Source organism: Podarcis raffonei, chromosome 11, assembly GCF_027172205.1.
Source record: "Podarcis raffonei isolate rPodRaf1 chromosome 11, rPodRaf1.pri, whole genome shotgun sequence".
NCBI classification, from domain to species: domain Eukaryota; kingdom Metazoa; phylum Chordata; class Lepidosauria; order Squamata; family Lacertidae; genus Podarcis; species Podarcis raffonei.
Window position 1 is genome coordinate 60,363,769 of NC_070612.1, and position 16,844 is coordinate 60,380,612.

Genomic DNA, 16,844 nt, shown 5'->3' on the forward strand with positions numbered 1-16,844 from the left:
GGTCACGACAGCATTTCTCCAGATAAATTTAGGCATCTGCTCATGTTGATTTGCGTTTTGCACTCAGGAATTGATATGTGTGAATTGCTGGGAGAGGCAAGGAACTAAAAATAACATTTTCACTTTGCAAATACAACATTGCATCAAAACTGTGCCCACGTGGCTATTTCCCAAGCCAGGTGGCAGTTGTGTGGAAAGAAGGCACGTCACCGGCATTGCACAAGTGGTGAGCTTTCTTTGAGCTGCTCCACAACATCTACCCTGCTTGCAAGTGTGAACTGGTACACAGTTATGACTTAGTAACTGAAATAGGACAGCTATGTGACCTGGGGCTTCCCTTCCCACCTTCTTCTTTGCATCCCAAACAGAGCATACTCATTTCACGTTACTGCAGATGGTCAGATGCAGCCAGTTCCTTTCCCCCCAGATGCTCTCATTGGACCAGGAATACCACGGCACGCTCGCCAGATCAACACCTTGAATCACGGGGAAGTGGTGTGTGCCGTCACCATCAGCAACCCAACAAGGCACGTGTACACTGGTGGGAAGGGATGTGTCAAAGTCTGGGATATCAGCCAGCCTGGCAACAAGAGTCCTGTTTCTCAGCTGGACTGTCTGGTAAGTTTATCCTATAGAAACTGGAGTCCAGTATTGAAATATAGGAACCTGGTGAATTTAACTAGGTCATTGGCTAACATCTGAACCCCCTAAAACAGCCTTTCTCAACCTGTGGGTCCTCAGATGTTGTTGAACTACAACTCCCATCACTCCTAGCTAGCAAGGCCAGAGCTCAGGGATGATGGGAGTTGTAGTCCAACAACATCTGGGGACCCACAGGTTGAGAACCACTGCCCTAAAAGGATCCCTAAGTAAAAAATGAAAGTTAAATGTTTTAAACAGTAAGTAATAAAAGCTAAACAATGGAGCTGTAGAGAAACCAAGGCAAGGATCAAATACCTGTTGGGCCCTGAACCTTGCTTTCTTAGTTGGAGCTCAGAGAGGTAAGGGTGGGTGTATAAACAAGCCTACTGAACAAACATAAAATTTACATTTATTGTTTCACCCACTCTGGCCTTTGGCCCTGCCCAGGTAGCCCCCTGAAGTTTGCCCCGAAGAACAAGCAGTTTCAGGCAAAGAAAGGTTCCCTATCTCTGCTTTGCTTCTACAGTGGTGCCTCGCAAGACGAAATTAATTCGTTCTGTGAGTCTTTTCGTCTTGCGCGGTTTTTCGTCTTGCGAAGCACGGTCAGTCGCAACTGCACCTCTTCTAGCGGTTTTTTAAAAAAAGGAAACAAACTCGCAAGACGTTTTTGTCTTGCGAAGCAAGACCATAGGGGAAATCGTCTTGCGAAGCAACTCAAAAAACGAAAAACTCTTTCGTCTTGCGAGTTTTTCGTCTTCCGAGGCATTCGTCTTGCGAGGTACCACTGTACATGGCAATGGCAGATAGAACTGGTTTCTTGCTCTTGCAAGAACCAGTGCCCATCTTCTACAGCTGCTTCATTTTCCCTTGCTGATTTTGGCACCCATTTTGCAGCCTTTACAATTTTGTACCCCCAGAAAGCGGGCAGTGAAGAAGTGAAACTTATGGGGCAGCAAATCCAGAGTTTAACTCTGATTTTGTTAAGGATTGCTCAGGCTGATCTTGGGTGAACTGTTTGCCAGATGTAAAATGGTGATGGAGTGGTTTAACAAATGTGGCATTTGTACCAAATACTTAACTTTTATCGTTAATATTTTAGGAACTTTTCATAAGGTTGATAAATATATTATAAAAAGGCCTTACTCCCAAGGTGCATTTTGGAACACTATTGTGTTGGAGGCTCCATGGTTGAAGACTGTTCTTCCTCTTTGCATGCTGTTCTGGAGCTTCTCCTGATTTTTTTTTGGGGGGGGGTTGCACAGGGGAAGGGGGAAACAGCCCTAGTGGGAGTCTTTGCATGGGCTTCTGCTAACAGAACCAGAGAATTGAACCTGACTCCATGAAGCTCTATGAGAACAGTAATGTTGATGGTAGTTTTTAATGGGGGTGTTCAAGCCAAGTCCTATACTTACTGTCCCTTTAATGTGTCTTTTTCTACTGCCACAATATTACCTGACACCAAATATCTATGTCAGAAAAGAACAGTCTCTTGCCATGACAGAATTTTGCTCTGTTGAATTAAGGGAACTGTAGCACAAACAAACACAAAAATAATTGCTTTCTCCTTACTAGCACTGCATGATTTGTTACTAGTTTTATCCTCTTGGCTGCTTCAGAATTTTTACCACTCTTAATGTGACTACTGAAAATGAGCATAATGACAACTGCTGCATTTATGGACTAAAACCTGAAATAGCTGGAGCCTGGGGTTTTCCATTCCTTGAGTCCCCCACCCCAAGCTTTTCAGCAACAGGTGTTTTTAGGAACTTTGGATATTAATTATCAAAGAGAGCTTCCGTAACCACTGGGGGCACACTGATTTTGTCCAAAGTGATTTCTTTAGCACTGCACCACACTGTTAGAAAACAAACAAACACTTATCTTGGATCGGGTTCTTTTTGCTATATTTAGTGTGCAATAAGATGCCAGAATTGCCATCGCTCATATTGAAAACAATATAAAGAGTTATGCTTTCAAGAGAGAAATTCACTGAATTTTCTTAACTGCTGTCTCTGCTTAGATGTGAACAGTAGAAGACAGGACTAGCAGTGACATGTGTGGGTTGGAAATTATATGTCCTGTTCAGATGATTGTGCAGAGCTACATAAACCATGGTTTATGAAGGGGGTGCGGAGTGTTCGCGAAAATCCTGCTTTGTATTAAGCTGGAGTTCTCCTTCTGAGCTGAAGGATGATATGATCCTGGCTTATTACCCTGGTTTGTGTTAGCTGACAACATTAACTCAAGAGTTCCTTGGCTAGGACATAACAGGGAGCTCTGACTTAATACAAAACAAGACCTTCATGCCAAAGCCAGTGCAGGGTGAAAGGAAGAGTGCTCAGCCCTGAAGCTAATGCAACTTTGAATGATTGTCCAGGCCAGGCCAGTGAGGTTCAGCTTCAGAACTTACAGTGCTTAAAGTCTGGCTATCGGATGAAAACATTACCATTGGCATTATTGCAGAGAATGTATATTAATGTCATTGAGATTTGTACCTCCACAGAACAGAGATAACTACATTCGATCATGTAAATTGCTCCCCGACGGATGCACCCTGATTGTTGGCGGGGAAGCCAGCACGTTATCCATTTGGGACCTGGCAGCTCCAACTCCGCGTATAAAAGCAGAGTTGACGTCCTCGGCTCCTGCCTGCTATGCTCTGGCAATCAGCCCTGATTCCAAGGTCTGCTTCTCCTGCTGTAGCGATGGGAACATTGCAGTCTGGGATCTGCACAATCAGACTCTGGTCAGGTTAGTTGCTGCTTTTCAGCCAATTTCCTTCCATTTCCCCCCCTTTTGTATGTGCAGTTACCATGCAGCAGTATTACACTGTCATGACTGAAAGTGCTAAATTGCCTAAATTAGCAGTTCAGAGTGGGCTGGCCATTGGGGCAAATCAGCAAGATTTTCCTAAGAGATCTATGAAATTTGTCTGGGTTTGGAGACAAATCGGGTTTTCTTCTACTTCTTGTTCTTGTTGCCCTACCCATTCCTTCTGCTGGATCCCACCATCACTGCCACCGTCACCAACCACTTGTATTCTGTTCCATTTCAGTTGAACTGAGCTCATAAGATAGGGCAGTTGTAGCCTTTCAGGGAGAAACTAGTGCATTAGAGATGTCCTGAGGCCATCAAATGCCAAGAACTCTACCAAATACACCCATTGTGGCTACAGAAGCCTATCATAGCCAGAGAAGTGGTTTGGGGGAAAGGGCAGCCAGCAGAGATGGAGGAAATGCCGCTGCCCCCTCAATGACTCCAGAGGTCACCAGACATAAAATTCTAATTACTTCCAGCAATCAGGAGGCTGTGCTTCTGAATCTCCCTTTGTACGGCAACTAGCAAGCCAGGAAGGGTCCTGTCGCGATGCCCTCCTTTCTTGTTTCCTTTGCACCTAGCTCAGAAGTTCATACACGTGCTTAGCCATTTTCCTTGCTGAATCAGTTCACCACTTTCCCCTCATCTGCTGTCTCATCTGTAAATGTGTCTGAAGCAAAACACATGTATTTTCAAGCTGTCCTTTGCAGGGTTGTGTGTATTCTACAATTCAATGAGAGCTCTGGAAAGCTGCACGATTTGGATATGGATGGAGAATTCAGCCTCCAGGGAACCTTGGTTTTCTTTTGTTTGTTTACATAACCAGATTCTAGTGCTTGTGGTTGTGAGTGTATACTCAAAAGTGTGTGAATAATGCACACTGAAACCCAGAAGCCTGAAAAATGCCTGAACAAGATTCTCAACAGCAGAGGAATGGGCTCAATGCTCCCCATGCCTATCAAAATAATTATGCAAACTAGCAAAAACGGTAGAATAAATTATGCAGCATTTCTTCATTTGCATAATTTGTTGAGAATTGAGATTTTCTTGGTGCAAAATTTAGATTACCTTTGGCCTCAAATCCTTCTGTGTTTTAGTGCCAAGTGTGCAGTGCAGTACCTTTTCCCCTCCACTATACCTACATTCCACAAACCGCTCTTCCAGAGCATGGAAAAAGCCTAGTTATGTGTGCGGTGGCAGTATGACCAGTCACATTCAGGATACAAACTCATGGGAGATTTGGAAACATCTACCATGTTTCCAGCAGTCACTCACTTTCCTCGATTTAGATAATGTTGTTTATTTACATGTAGTCACAAATCATCATCTCTAGCTTTCAAAGAAACAGACAAACCCCCCAAAACTGGCTGCTTGCCATCTTTGCTTCCTCAAAGCACAGCAGGTGTGCTCTGCAAACCCCTCTGAAAATGCTGAATGGCCAGAATATTAATAGCTCATTTTCAGGTTATCTGGTTGCCCTCAATTGCTTTTGGCATAGCATGCATCAGGGGAAAAGAAGAACAAAAAAAGTCCTTTGGTATGTCTGCAAATAATGAGAGACTGAATAATTTCCAATTGAATTTGCTTCCATCAGGGACAGTTGACAATGTTATAGTGAAATTATGGCACTCCCTGCCCCGCTATTTCTTCCCCTTTTGTTGTCTTCTAATGGGCTATTTCAGATTGGGTTCCTCCCATCTGACCTTTTTTAAGTTACCTGCCTGGTGCACCTAAATACCTTTGCCTATTTCTACTTACTGCTCTACTACCCATATCCTTTCTTGGTTCCCCTCCTGGACATTATGCCACTTCCTGTTCCATATTCCTCAGGGCAACTCATCTGCTTCAGCACTGCCAGCTAGCTACATTCCTGCTGTGCATCACTGAGACATTCCTGGTGTTCTGTTTTGCTATTTAAAAAATAATAATCATGGAATATGGTGAGAATTTAAAATGACTCCTTTTAAAATCCAGTAAGGTAGGAAACATATACTAAAGTACTGACTTTGGCTATAGGAAATAAACCCTTTTTTAGTCAATAAAATGATGCATTTTGAGAGCTCTCATCCCTTAAGAATGCACGTAGCTCCAGTTAGCTGTGTGCTGCTGGCATCTGCTAATAGCTGAGCTCAAGCCATCTTTCAACATGGTCATTTCTACTTCAGAACTCTTTCAGAAACTATTCCAGTTCCTCTGGTGTGAATTCAAGGATATAAGTCTTACACTGTCCAGCTGGATATCTTTGAAAAAGGCCTCAGCATTTCTGCTGTAGGTAGAAGCCAGCTAACCGAAACTTTGTGGTTTGCAGCTTCAGTCTCTTGGCATTAAGTACCTTTTGCCGCCAGTAACCAGTATTTTTTAAAACAACAACGCCCGTTTAATGCTTATACTAATGTTGAGCTATCCCAAAGCTATTGACAGTATAGGTACAAATGCACAAGGCAGCTCTTAAATCTTCTATTTAACTAAAAGATAAATAAAAATTAGAAATTAGCTCACAAATCCAGTGTGTTCTTTTCCTAGTATGTTTTTGGCAGCTAATCAGCCTTCTCTCACCAGCCCCCCAGAGGCTAAGTGACTTTTCTTTTCGAAGTCTCTAACACTTCCAGGTTTGGAAGGTAGGGAGTGTGATTAACATAATGTCCACATAAGTAATTTCCTTTCAGGCCTTCAGGATTAAAGAATGAATGTGTACGCACACCTCAATGTGAATGTCTTGGCAAGGCAGTGACTTTTAACTGCTCAAAATAGCTTTATAATATGACAGTGTTTGGTGGACCACAAGACCAACTTTTCATACATCTCAACTCAATTGGCAGCAGCCCACAATAAATCTCAGCAAGCACAGCCGACATTTGCACCTGTCTTGATACTAATGAGTGGCTATTTAAAGCATCAGAGTTTGGCTACTTAGCATTTCTGGACACTTACAGGCTGAATGAGTCATCTGTGGGCTGTGTGAACATGGCACTTAAAGAAAATGTCAAAATTCTACAGCAAGGTAGTTCAAAATTCAAGTAAATCCAAAACTTGCCACCTCTGTCGCCTTTATACAAATCAAGCAGCTTTCCATGCCTCCACTTATTTCCTCCCCCCACCCCCCGCTTTTTGCTAGTAATGGAAAAGGGCAAAGAGCTTTTCAGGGTACTGAAATCCTAAATCCTGACTCCTGGAAACTGTGATCAGCTGAATATCTTGCTTCTAAAACTACAACGAAGCACTCCCTTGCTAAGACATATACTCAGTGTTAGTTCATGTTCTTTATTTAAAAAATGCTTATATTATCTGGATGGCGATTATATGCCTAATTGCAGTTTCTGCTTGTGTGTGATCCATGAGGTGTTGTGGAGTGGCCCATGAGAGGAATTCTGCCTTGTGTCTAAAGAGCAACACATTTGCGCTTGATATCTGTGTTTGTCTTAGCTTTGCTCTCAGCAATCCAAAATTGTGCACCAACTGGTTTTCATTCTTTCTTTACTGTGCTAATTGCATAGTGGACCAGACCTTTTCAGTAAGTGAACGTTGTTGTCAGACAGTGAGGCTTGTTCACTGGAAGGATAAATCACAGCATTACACAATCACTTTATAAATGTTACTTTCGAGAACAGAGAAAAGAGGTGTGAAAAACACACTGTTCAAGACTCCCATATATTTAACTTTGGAATGGTCAGACACATGAGCCTTGCCAAATTGACTTTTAAGATGCATGGAGATAAAAGCAATGTCTGAAATGACTTCCAGGAGTGGCTTTGTAGTTCTTTCTGCTCACATCCACTGTTGTTTGAATAGTCTTACACGTACTTGCACTTTCTAGGAAGAGGTGTGCAAGTGCTGTGCCAAGTTAGTGGCACACATAGATCATGACTAACTTCCTTCATACTGACCTCTAATGCCACTATAGGACCACAATCATATTGTGTTAGTTGGCTGAGTTCATGCAAGAGAAGATAGATAGATGGAGCTTTCTTGGACAATAATCCAAGGTAATTGTTGGATGGTGAGCTCTAGATAGAGAATAACTGGGCATTTTTATGTATGTATCAATCTATGTCTTTTGAAAATCTACCCTGCCTTTCATTGGACCACATGTGTAAGTTATGTATCATAAAAACTAAACCTAAACCATCAGATTAATTCATAAATCAATGGGAGCAGCTAAAACACCACAGTTAAAATGTCCACCTTATAGCTGCAGAGCAGATCTGATACTTCCAGCCTGAACCTACAGCCTAGCAACCAGCAAAAGCATGGGCAAATAAAGGGACATTTATATCTTTAAAATACTTTCTGCCTACTCTTCATTGTAAATACAGTTCTAGAGAGAGGGTTGCAGTTTAAAACACAAGTTCATGAACACAGCATAACAAAGATGGTGAACCTGTTGCCCTCCATAGCTTGTTGGACTCCAGTGCCCATCAGCCCCATCCAACATAGCCATTGGTTGAGAAAAATGGGAGTTATAGCTCACCAATCCCTGTAAGGCCACACATTCCACATCCCTATAATAAAATTATGATTTAAGAAAGCCAGGTCCATCCTGGCACTAAACCCCAACAAAGGTCTGGGCAAATAGCTTCAATTGTTATCAGAATCTCAGTAAGGACAGTGCCAGTGGTATCTCAAGAGGGTAGAGAGCGCCAAAGCTAAGGCATCAGCATAAAAAAGGCTGTCTCTTTGCATTACCACACAGCAAGTCTCAGCTAGATCCCTTTCTTGAGAGGGTTCCCAACTACACCTCTGAAGGGAGGGCATTTCACAGAAGACATCATAGTGTTCAAGCACTCTGCATATTTAGATCCTAGCTCACACAGGGCTTTCTAAGTGACCACATGTCTATACTAGAGATGGAGAAAGCTTGGGGTAGACTTGCTCACTTGTCGTTTACCTGAGCAAAGGAGGCAGCATAATTTCCTAATGTAGGCTTCTGGAATAAAGAGCTTCTGCGTACTCTCTTGTTGCAGACCTTGTGACTGGAGCAGCTTAGTTCTTGCCAGGCTTCCTGAGCAATAAGTATTGGTTGCCAATTTGTTGTGGTTCACTTCTTGCCCTTGCTTGTGTTGGTAAAAGTCAGAGAAAATAAAAGGAGAGCACGAGCTGATAACTCCTTGAATTTTCAGACCAACGACTCCAGACATGCCATGTTGATTCATAGGGTGTCCCATGGTAGTCGTTCTGCGCCTTCCTCTTTTGCTTTTAAAGCATGAAGCTGAAGCTAATTGCTGGTGGTAAAAGGCAGGCAGGCGCCTTAGAACATTCCAGTTTAGGGATTAAGGAAGGCTGGAGCTGACTCTTTGTTACCAAGAGTAGGGATTTCCAAATGCCGAGATTTAAAATGTAAAACATTGTTGAATAATGATGGCTGCTCATGACCTGTTTGCTACCAAGGGCATCATTTTGCAGGCTCAGCCAACACGAGCAAAAAGATTAGGTTTATTGGATCCCTTCCTGCATGTGTTTATGTAGCTGAAGTATTTTTTTTTATGCTCTTGATTCACAGCTTAAACAAAGCCTATAAATAACTGCCTGCCTCTGTTGAGGCAATTTGTCCTCTGTACTTTGAGTTTAGCCTAGGAGCCTGTTAAGTTTTTTTTTTCCAGGTGTCGTCATCGTGAATTACATTTCAGTTTTTCAAACTGTCAACTTGCCTTTTCCAAAATCTCTGCTAATGTTCACTTAGTTCCTGTTTAGACGATTAGTGGCACATTCCATCTGCTTTGGCACCTGCAAAATAGTTTTTTGTATAGTGTGGTATTTTATGTCAGGTTGGGGTGGGCGGGCAGTGTTGCTGCTTGCCACACATCAGGTGATGTGGAGGAGATGACACACAGAGAGAGTCCAAAACTAACAACACAACAGTGTTTACCTTGAGTTCTGGCAGGAAATCATTATTCAATCTGGTTTGTTTTATCAGGCAATTCCAGGGCCACACAGATGGAGCCAGCTGTATTGACATTTCTAATGATGGTACCAAGCTCTGGACGGGAGGCCTGGACAACACTGTGAGATCCTGGGACCTAAGAGAAGGGCGGCAGCTACAGCAGCATGACTTCACATCCCAGGTGCCTAGTATTCCTTACTGCAAATTTCAGGCACTGACTGGTGTACTGAAAAACTTCCATCTTATCTTGGTTATTAACTTCAGAGTGAAGTCAGAGTGTTAATGCTAGCAAAATTATTAGCACCACATCTGCTTTTATTATTCACATAGGCTTCTGGTATAGTCTCAGGCTGCTTTCAGCCAAAGCATTTACTGTGGAGCAAAGCTGTTATTGTTAATGAAGCATCCATTGGGGTAATCCGACATCTTTGGAATAAAACGGTATCTTAAAACACTGGACTCTGCTAAGAATGCAGTTTGGCATTTTTGCCAGGGATGGGGTGGTGAAAGCAAAGGAGGTGGAAATGCCCCAGGACACTGACAAAGCATGTGTGCCATTGCTTCCCATAATGCAAAATTAGCATGCACCCTTCTTGTTTAATAAACAATCAGTGCTGCCATTTGGACTCAAATAATGATTTCTTGTTCTAAAAGAGATGCAAAATGACTTGTGATGGCACAGTCAGAAATAAGTCCTATTGAATTTAACGGGGCTTACTCCCAGGTAGGCGGTTTATGATTGCAGCCTTAGTTTATTGTCTCTTGTTTCCTTCCTTTCTTGCTAATATTTGCAAGAAAAATAAAGGGTTCTTTCTCTCTCTCTTAAAGATTTTTTCCCTTGGCTACTGCCCCACTGGTGAATGGCTGGCTGTGGGAATGGAGAGCAGTAATGTGGAAGTGCTGCATGTAAATAAGCCAGACAAATACCAGCTTCATCTGCATGAGAGCTGTGTGCTGTCACTCAAGTTTGCTTATTGCGGTAAGTTGGAAGAAGAACGGCTCAAAGTCACCAGTATTTCTACAAGCCAATCACACCTGAGCTGAAAGTCTTAGGGCAAGGCACCTGAATGCTTTCATTTATTTTGGTTTAACAGCTGGAAAATAAAGGTAACACCCTCTTACCAGCTCCCCCAGGAGGTTAGTGAGAGGTAGCTCATGCCTATAAAGTCGCAATATCATCAAAGCAGCTTTCATACGCAGCTGGTGGCCCATAGTTTGCTTAGGTTGTGAGGCTATAGAACGTTGGCATATCAAGAGTTTTGAATGATGCCCATTGCTTTACTGAGCTAGTTATGCCTTTTTAGTTAAATCATTTATATAAATCCACAAAGGTGGATTTGTCCTGGATAAGGAGAGCTTGGGGATGCCCTGCGGCTGATTTCAGGCACTCTGTGTTGGTTAACCATGCATCAAATGCTTGTCAAAATGACAGGCCGCTGAATTTAGTAGGCTACTATACTGGTTTTCTGTAAAGTGACTTTGTGCAATCTTTCACAGCCTACCGCCCGCCCATACCTGCAAAGCTGTTAACATGGGGAACATTTTAGGCATATGATAAAAGTGCTTTTAGATACAAGAGAATATGAAAAAACACACACGCAAGTGTGCCTGTTGGTGTCAATTATTTGACTGTGTTTTCATTGATGGTCCCATTACAGGCAAATGGTTTGTAAGTACTGGAAAAGACAACCTCCTAAATGCCTGGAGAACCCCATATGGTGCAAGCATATTCCAGGTAAGAAGAACAGCATATCAATGAAAGGGATTTGAACCTCGTGGTGGTTGGGTGAGGTGTAAGAACAAAGATATTATTACCAGTCTTAACATTTGTGTCTTGCACTTTCACCAAAGAGCTCAGGGAATTGGACAAGGGGTTATCCTGTTCTGTGCATGTATCTTAACACAAGTGACTTTTTAAACCAGAACTTGGTATGTTCTAGAAAAGAATAAACAAGAGGGACACACCGACACTCATACTGCGTACATTTATACTATAACTCTGTTCTTTTTCTTCTAGTCCAAAGAGTCATCTTCTGTACTTAGTTGTGATATCTCCGTGGATGATAAATACATAGTTACCGGCTCTGGAGACAAGAAAGCTACTGTCTATGAAGTTATCTACTGAGAAATTGTGTTGGAGACATAACGAGTTGAACTGGGCCAAAACATTCTTAATGTGTAGACATAGAAAGATTTTACCTTTCTTAATTAAAAAAAAGAAAAAAAGAGGAAGAACTTGATTTCCACAATGTCACACAAAGCTATTCAACATGTATTAAACAGAAGGCAGCATTTTGGTATCCAGCTCCTGGATCGATGTGAAGCAAGAAGGCAAAATGGATTAATGTAGCATAGTTTTGATGGATTTTAAAAGCAGAGTCTGCTGAAGATTGTTGAAGCCTTTGGGTTGGTTTCCCCCCCTCTTTATGACCTCATAAAAATCATGCTCATTGCTTGAATATGCGGGATTATGTTTCAGCACTTGCAATTCCACCTGCATTCTTGTCTTGTGTAGAGCAGTGATATCTTGGATAAACTTGTTTCCTGGTTTTGCCTCTTGGGATATGGGTTTTTGTATTTTTTGTTGAAGATCAAACATTTGTATAAATTGTAAATATATTTGGTTTAATACAGTAAAGGCTTTAGTATCAATAAATGGTCTCTTTTTTCTCTCTCTACCCCAATGCCCCTTAAGTCATTTTTTTTTAAAAAAAATCATTTTATGGTCTAAATTTTGTAACAAGCTAGAGTAGAGTTTTTGCAATATTTGATAAGGTCTTTCTCGGGTGCATCAAATACTAGTCCTAACAAGAGAAGATCCATTGAAATTCAGAGGCATGACAAATCTGAGTCCATTAATTTCAGCACATCTCCTTTGAGTAAAACTTAGTTGGATACAACACTCTGTGCTGAGCTCTGAGGCTTATTTTACTAAAAGCAGTTTTCTTCAAACAGATTGGATTCAGAATTCACATTTGTACTGCAGAAAACAGAAAAGCAATAACTTTTACATTCAGAAAATAATCTCATTTTAAATTTTGAGGAATTGTTTATTCAAAATGTTTGTAAGTGAATGTTTAAGGATTGAAATGCTATGGTAAACAAGCTTGTGGTTCGTATCCCATGGAAGTTTGCTACTTTGCAGCAAAAAACCCCCACACAAGAGCAGTCCTATACGTTGCCCCTTCTGGGCCATTCCATTGCTTTCAAAGAAGGAAAAGAGTCAAGGGCTTAGGGAAGAATTACATTAATTTCCAATTGCAGGTTATCTGCTTTTATGAAAGTGGTACAGGTTTGCAGTCTTAGAAAGTGAAGGAATTCTTTATGCTTTTGAAGGTTAGCTTTCTTGGGCATTTGCCTACTGGTTTGCTTGCTGGTGCGTTGGCCAGCTTCTCGACATTGATGCAAAAGTGTCACCTGGAAGCCAAATCAACACAACATTGGCTTAACTACAGACACAGCTTCCTATTTGGAAACAGATTTCCTTTCTTGCATCTAGAAAGAGACATTAGTTTTCTTTTCAATTTATATGCTCATTCTACCGAATCCATTTTATAGCAGTATGGAATGGTAGTAGCCCTAATATATATAACTCTGATTTCAGAATGTAAAATGTTAACTATTCTCAATAGCCTCATTTGATGGCCTTTAAAATTAGTATTGTTTTCTACCTATCGGCACATATCAGATGTGCAGCTATATGAACATGGGTGGATGAGCAGGTGTGGTTGTAGCATTTGGGTCTGGGGCACAAAGCTCCAACATTATGCTTTTTAACCATTCAAAGCCCTGTCATGTATTGTATCAAGAGTATTTCTAATGGCTTAATCCATTTGGGTCATCTTTCTCCCATCACCCTACTGTTCTTGGACTTCATGGTTTCTTCGCTTTTCAGAAAGTTTTGCAAACCAAGGTGCTTAAAGGCTTAGAAAAGAGTCAATGGCGTGTGTTTTGTAAGTGTGATGTCTCTGGCTCTCAGGATACATAAAAGCAGGAATGTGCATATACACAGAACCCTATTTTCCCCAGAAATTGGGAATGGATATGGCTGCTGGTAAACGAGTGCTTAGGCAGATTAAGTGAATATATAGAGTGCCCAATTTGAATAATTCATAATTGTTGCAGAATTTGGGTTTCTTGTGGCAATACAAATTGTCACAGAATTCCAGGTGTTCTTACTCTGATCTTTCAGCAACACTTTATTTTGATGGCTTGGTCCAGAAAGATACCGTTATGAGGCTTAGCATAATATGCAATGAATTGGCTATCCTTTTTTAAAAAAATATATATTCTGTCTATCACATTCTCAGATGAGTTTGTGTACATGCTGTCTGACCCTCCTGAAGTAGATTCACAGCAACCACTAATAGTTGACACCAGGAGGCTGATTCTCCTCTGTAATTTTCAGTTTAAGGCTAAAACTTTCCCCATTTTCCTTGTAGTGTAGAGACTGCTGGTAGTATTATGCTTTTTTTGCATCACGTAGATAAACACTAGTTACCTAGCTGTTTCCAGGTACAATTTACAGTACTGGTCTTGACCTATAAAACCCTTGGTGGCTTGGGACCAGAGAATACCAAGAATTTCCTTTACCTCTACAAAGTTGCCCAGACACCATGATCCACTTTACACAGTTCTCTACTGTCTGATATTTGGCAGGTGACACAAGAGACTGGAATTTAGAGCAGTCTCCTCTGAGAGGTCTGCCTGGATTCTCACCTTTCAAAGGACAGGGAAGGCTGTTAGATTTCAGTGAGCTTTTAAAAGGTGCTGTTTTTAATCTGTGGCTGTTTCTGACTTGAGTAGCTTTTGGTTTTTATTGCTGGGGTGTTTATTGCTTTATTTGTATCTTTTTATTGATTGTTAGCTGCCTTGATGAGGTGTCATAAAAACCTAGGGTAGAAATACTGTAAATAAATAAAATAATGGCCATGAAACAGAGATGCACACATAGCACAGAGACCTGTTACTTTAATCATGTTTTGTTAAATGTTGGTGTACCTGGTTGGCACCAGAATCTCCAATAGCACCAGCCACCTGTTAGGCAGGAATGGGGAAGCTCCAGTTGTGGGGCTAAAAGCATCCATACCCTGCCTGGGCCTGCTTTTCACCATCCTCTTGCTAGTTTACCAGGCAGGAATGCACCTTTGAACTATGGTATCATACCTCTTACTAGCCTGGATGGAGAGGTGTATATTTCTGACCATCCCCATCATTGCTAAGTGGCCCCTGAAAGGTTACCATGAGTGAATGCAGCCTTTAGGCTGATAAATCGGGTCCTCCCTTAAAGAGGGCATGTATTGCGGTGAGACCTGGAAAACCGACACCCTGTGTTGTGGGTGGGTACAACTGGTCAGCCACAACACCCGATTGGTAGGTCCCTCGTAGCTGGGTGCAATCTGGCCAATGGGATGCAGTACAAATGGTTTGAGGGACCTATTTATACCCATGCACGTCACCCGGAGCTTCCTCTTTCGGCGCGTGCATTCAGAACACCCACCTACCTCTCCCTAATTTTAGGGATTTGTGCGATTGACCTTGCTATGCAGTTGTGTGTCACCTGTCATTGGGACAGTGGCACGGCAGGAATTTTCCCCACTTGGCTGATTGGCTGGTGCCATTTGGGTTTCGCCTGCCGCGTAACAAATTGTCACAACTTGTATGGTTGCGGATAGGCTCTGGTTCAGGTGATAGGGATGGGAGAACGCTCTTGCTATCCCTATGTGAAGGGTATTCCGTTAAAGGAATCCAGGGACTCGATGGTTTGGTCAACCCCTGAGAGGGGGTTGTGCCCTGTCCAGGGGGACATTTGGATGGGGGAGGTATCCCGTTCCCCGCTTTCCGCTTATCCAGGTGTTCACCCTTGACTGACCTGTGCTGGAACCCTGAGCCAGCACTACCTGCATGGCAGGGAGCTAGTTGAACCAGAGCCTATGCAACCAGTCACTTTCTGTAATCAATAAAGTTGTGGCCTAAATTCTGCCAAAAATCAAAACCAAAATTCGAGTCAAGTGTGAATTTATTTAAGGGGGAGGTTTCTGGGTCTGAAGACACAAATGTTCCCTACCCCTATATTAGGGCAACTGTTTTTAATATGTGTCCTCTCTTCCTATGATCGATGTGGATTATCAAATGAAAGTTATGCACACATGAAGTAGGTGCAGCTCTGGGTTATGCTTATGGTATTCCAACATGGAGAGGTCTCCCATCCCAATTCCAAAGAAATTGGGGGGATAGAAATAGTAAGCTGTTATCAACCTTCCTAAGTAAGGGGTGTGATCAACTTTATCTCATTTAAAAAACAACAACTGAGAATGTACTATGGCTGAAGATAATAGATTGTTTCACAACTTAATTACTGAATTGATTGTGTCTGAGCTTTCCATGTGCTCCCAAGGCCAGTTCACACGAGATGGATTGCCTACTTTGAACTCTTGTCTTGTATAGAAAACTCTGTGATCACAGGCGTGTTCATTTTGCTGTATGTGAGCTTGATCTTTTAGGAAGCAGGCCTTCTGGACACAGAGGCTGAAGATGGTAGCTTTGCAACGGGAAGTAGTAAGCCCTTGTACTCCTTCAAGGATTGTGCTTAATGACAAGGAAAAAAATTAGCAAGCAGTCTGAGAAGGTCACAGTGGGAAGTTAACCCATAACATGGAAAACTACAAAATCACTTGTTACATCCCAGGGAGTGGGCTTAATTTGTTTAAAATCAAATCCATCTGTTCATTTCACACGCTTTGTTCCACTTCCTTGCAGCAATCCACAGCGGAGTACTCTGTTACTTTAAAAATTGGCTGCAATTATGATAAGCTAATAACTCTTATTTTTTGGTTAACTGCATCAAGATATTTTGGATAACTTCCAAGCTTCCCCTTAATTTCTCTGAATTATCCAATTTATCTATTGGCCCAAGTATTCACTGCAAAGCTAGGTTTAAAATTAATGTACTATTTTAATATTTATAAATTCTATATTAGTGCTGTCATTCAATTACTTGCTCCTAATGAATCAGCCATGTATTTCTGCTTAATATGACAGTAACCTTAATGTCAAATTAGTATTTGCAAATGTACTGCATGTATTATTGAAGAAATTGCACATTAAGATTTTACTTGTCCATTTCAAATGCATATTTCTCTCTGTCACTTGCTTCAATTGAAGAAAAGTTAGGCACTGCCAATGCACTGTCTGTGTAATCAGAAGAGATGTTAATCAGTTGCCCTGATTCCAAACTTCCCCTGCTTCCCAAACTGAAAAGGCTTCCACTTGCAGACAGCTTCGTGCATATATAGCAAGGAATAGATAATGATGGTTCCTCTCCCATTGAGATAAATGGAGAAGCCTGCTACACAGGGGGTCCATGTATACCAGGGGTGGCTAACCTGTGGCCCCACAAATGTAACTGCTGCACCACTGGCCATGCCATCATGAACTGATAGGACAACATCTGGAGGGCCATTGGTTGCCCATCTCTGATAGACACAGTGAAGAGCACTCAAGGCTC

The 16,844-nt window shown here is 41.8% G+C and overlaps 1 protein-coding gene across 2 annotated transcripts in view; it reads left to right on the forward strand.

The window, feature by feature from the left end:
* LOC128423750 (transducin-like enhancer protein 1) overlaps nucleotides 1–11,993 on the forward strand; it is an 80,274-nt gene extending 68,281 nt beyond the window's left edge. For both annotated transcript variants that reach the window (XM_053409263.1, XM_053409264.1), the window contains exons 15-20: nucleotides 369–618; nucleotides 3,146–3,393; nucleotides 9,371–9,518; nucleotides 10,166–10,316; nucleotides 10,996–11,072; nucleotides 11,355–11,993. In XM_053409263.1, the coding sequence (XP_053265238.1) occupies nucleotides 369–618; nucleotides 3,146–3,393; nucleotides 9,371–9,518; nucleotides 10,166–10,316; nucleotides 10,996–11,072; nucleotides 11,355–11,462 (982 nt within the window). In that variant the 3' untranslated portion in view covers nucleotides 11,463–11,993. The remainder of the gene's footprint in view (nucleotides 1–368; nucleotides 619–3,145; nucleotides 3,394–9,370; nucleotides 9,519–10,165; nucleotides 10,317–10,995; nucleotides 11,073–11,354) is intronic.
* The last annotated feature ends 4,851 nt before the right edge of the window (nucleotides 11,994–16,844 follow it).